Below are 3,510 nucleotides of genomic sequence, written 5' to 3' on the forward strand. Positions count from 1 at the left end.
ACTGTGGTGTTGGAGAAGACTCTTGAGAGTCCCTTGGACTGCAAGGAGATCCAACCAGTCAATCCTGAAGGACATCAGTCCTGAATATTCATTGGAAGGACTTATGCTGAAGCTGAAACTCCAATACTTCGGCCACCTGATGTGAAGAACCAACTCATTTGAAAAGACCCTGATGCTGGGAAAGATTGAAGGCGGGAGGAGAAGGGGATGACAGAGGATGAGATGGTTGGATGACATGACCGACTCAATGGACATGAGTTTGAGTAAGCTCTGGGAGTTGGTGATGGACAGGGAAGCCTGGCATGCTGCAGTCCATGGGGTCACAAAGAGTCAGACATGACTGAAAGACTGAACTCAATCTTAAGCATAAATAGCATGTTGCTGTTTAGTTGTTAAGTCTGACTCTTTTGCTTTGTCTGACTCTTTTGTGAGTTGTCTGATTTTCTTAGTTGTCTTAGACAACTAACTCAGTTTAGTTGTCTGACTCTTTTGAGACCCCATGAACTGTAGCTCATCAGACTTCTCTGTCCATGGGATTTCCAGGCAAGAATACTGGAGTGGGTTGCCATTTCCTTCTCCGGGAAACCTTTCTGACCTAAGGATGGTACATGCATCTCCTGCTTCGCAGGCAGATTCTTTACCACTGAGCCACCAAGGAAGCCCAGAAATAACATACACCCAAACAAAATGCCTCAGATCTCTTTCAACCTAAGCTAGCTGGAAGAAGGTCACTTAGAAAGTAAATTTAGGTCAGTTTTCAAAGGAAGGAAAAGATCTCTCAGGTGAGCACAGTCTAGAAAGGCCAGATGTGGTTAGGGTGCCTCCAAAGGATGGGTCCAACAGCCCAGATGTGTGCAGGAATATAATTTCCCAATTTAAAAATCAGCACACAAGGTTTAAGAAGTGGGTTGTTATTTTTTAAACTGAGGTATAAGATACATAATCTTATATCTAATCTTAAATGCATGCTAGATTATCTTTTTACATATGAATACAACCCAGTAACCCCACTCAGATCAAGATGCAGAATATTTCCAGCAACCTATAAGGTTCCCTGTACACACAGTGGTTTGTAGTCAACAAAGGAAAATTATTTAAAATCAGAGCAGAAAGCCAGAAGGCAGGTAGGGAACTTTGAAACCTGGGCAGAGTAAAGGCTGGATTTGGAGGGTGGGGGGGATATTAACTAAGAATGAAACAAACTCGAGGTTTGTATCCTCTTCACGGTGGGTATAGAGAGCTTCTGTGATTCAATTCAGTATGCCGATTGATCCTCACAATGACTTTGCCATATAGTAAAGGCTGAGCCCTCTTTTGCACATAAGTAAACAAAAGCACCCCCCATTTAGAAGTGAATGTCTAGAATTTGCACTGCGGATCCAGCCACGTGGCAGAGCCAAAGTTGGAAGGCTTGGCGTCAGGTTACCTAGCAGTGCCAATTCGGCCCGCCCATTGGCGGGCTTCCCAGGCCTCAGGTATAAAGGTTCAGGACGACTGCCTTTAAACTTTACTGAACCCTGCAGCAGGAACTTTGATCTCCCCAGAGGCCGTGCACTTCTACAGTTTGGTGCCCCAGGCACAACGATGCGGAGACCTATATGACGCTGGACCCCAGGTATATTAGGAGAGGCCATAGCCTTGCTTAACTCTCCCAGGGACTTGTCTGAGGCTCTTTGAGCTTAAAAGCGGGGAACAAGCCAAATATCCTAGAAAGGATAATAAATATTTTAAATCTCTCTGAGGATTAGAATGCAATAATCCAAGGATTCAGGAAACCATTGCACAAGCATAGTGCCTCTTGGCACCAAGGACAACGCGAGGCAAACATGTTGAAAAGCTCTGCCTTAGAACAGCGAGGGCAGGTCTAGATTAAGGCACAAACCCAAAGACATCAGAGAAACACTGAAACATCTGCAATAGCAGCGTGAGGGGCAGTTTGCCTGGTTCCAAGGGAGGCAGGAGGAGGCACCCCGTAAGTAGAAGAGACCGGAGACCAGAGCTCCTGTGCCCTGCAGAGCTCACTCTGAGATCCGTGTGTGCTTGTGCGTTGCAGGATGACCAGCTCCAGCAGAGCTTCCTCAGGAACCGGCACCTGCTGCCTAATGTGGTGCCTGGAGCGGCTCCTCTTGGGACCCGAGCGCCTCCTGCGGGGCAGAAACCGGCTTTACCAGGATGGAGCCCGCCGAGCCACGGCCCTCACGCCCGCCGGGTGCCCAAACGTGCTCACCCCGGACCGCATCCCCGAGTTCTGCATCCCCCCGCGACTCGTGCCCTGCCCGACTCTGACTGCAGTCCGAGACTCCTGGGACGAACAAGCAGGGACTGACGACGGCGCTGGCCACACGGACTGGGACCCGCGCTCGCAGGCCGCACTCTCGCTGCAGCACCTGCCCCGGGCGCGCACTGCCTACGGCTTCTGCGCGCTGCTCGAAAGCCCGCACACCCGCCGCAGGGAGTCGCTCTTCCTCGGGGGCACTGGCGCCGCCGCGCTCCCGCCCGAGCCCCGTCCCCGGGCCCACAGCTACGGGGGCGGCGGCGGAAACGACTCCCTCCCGCCCCGGGCGAGAGCGCCCATTGCGTCCCCCAAGGCCCGCAGTGGCTCCCTCCTGGACGCGCTCGGCCCCGGGCCCCGCTGCCGCCGCTTCCTGCGCGCTTCCGAGGAGCTGCTGCGCCGCGTGCTGCGGGCCCAGAGGAACCGAGACCTGGCCCGCGCCTGCTCTGTTTCCAGCGGGGACGGAGACGACGAGGACGAGGACGAGGGCCCCTCCGGCTCCGGATCCCCGGCGCGGGCCCCGGGCGCGTCCCCCTCGCCAACTCCCAGCCCGCTTCCCGAGCGCTTGGAGGCCGAGGGCACCGTAACTCTGGGCCGTGCCGGTGGCGCCCTGCGCCTGGCCGCTGAGTACAGTAGGGCCAGCGGGCGCCTCCGTGTCCGGTTGCTCCGTGCCGAGGGCCCGGCTGGAGGAGCAGCCGAGCCCCGCGCCCCCGTAGGCTGCAGAGTCAGCTTCATCCTGAAGCCGCGGGGCGCCGTGGTCCGGCGGAGCCGCAGGGCAGTCTTGGAGCAGGACTTGTGCTTGGACGGGCTCTCGGAGGACGAGGTGCGCCGCCTGGCCGTGCGCGTCAAGGCGGAGAACCCGGGCCGCGGGCTGCAGCGGGGCCGCCTGCTGGGCCAGGGCGAACTGCTGCTGGGCCCCCTCCTGCTCCTCTGAGGGCGCGCTCTGCCGCGGGGCCTCTCGGACACTGACAGCCGCTTTGTACAAAATAAATGTGTTTTCATTCTTCTCCTCAGGTCTTTGTTTACTCAGGTCCAGTACTGGCAGAGATGATGTTGGATTAATTACCATGATAAAGGATGCTATATTTTGTGTTATTCAGTCGCTAAATAGTGTCGCAGTCTTTGAGACCTCACGGACTGTAGCACTCCAGGCTTCCCTGTCCTTCATTATCTTCCGGAGTTTGCTCAAACTCATGTCCATTGAGTTAATGATGCCATTCAGCCATCTTCATCCTCTG

At 55.0% G+C, this 3,510-nt stretch overlaps 1 protein-coding gene across 1 annotated transcript; it reads left to right on the forward strand.

Moving 5' to 3' along the window:
• The first annotated feature begins 913 nt into the window (after window positions 1-913).
• On the forward strand, window positions 914-3,267 carry LOC102264509 (C2 calcium-dependent domain-containing protein 4A). The gene is made up of 2 exons (XM_070378524.1): window positions 914-1,615; window positions 2,054-3,267. The coding sequence occupies exons 1-2, from the start codon at window positions 1,599-1,601 to the stop codon at window positions 3,204-3,206; spliced, it is 1,170 nt and encodes a 389-aa protein (XP_070234625.1). The 5' UTR covers window positions 914-1,598; the 3' UTR covers window positions 3,207-3,267.
• Window positions 3,268-3,510: the final 243 nt, after the last annotated feature.

This window comes from Bos mutus, chromosome 10, assembly GCF_027580195.1.
Source record: "Bos mutus isolate GX-2022 chromosome 10, NWIPB_WYAK_1.1, whole genome shotgun sequence".
Taxonomy (NCBI): Eukaryota; Metazoa; Chordata; class Mammalia; order Artiodactyla; family Bovidae; genus Bos; species Bos mutus.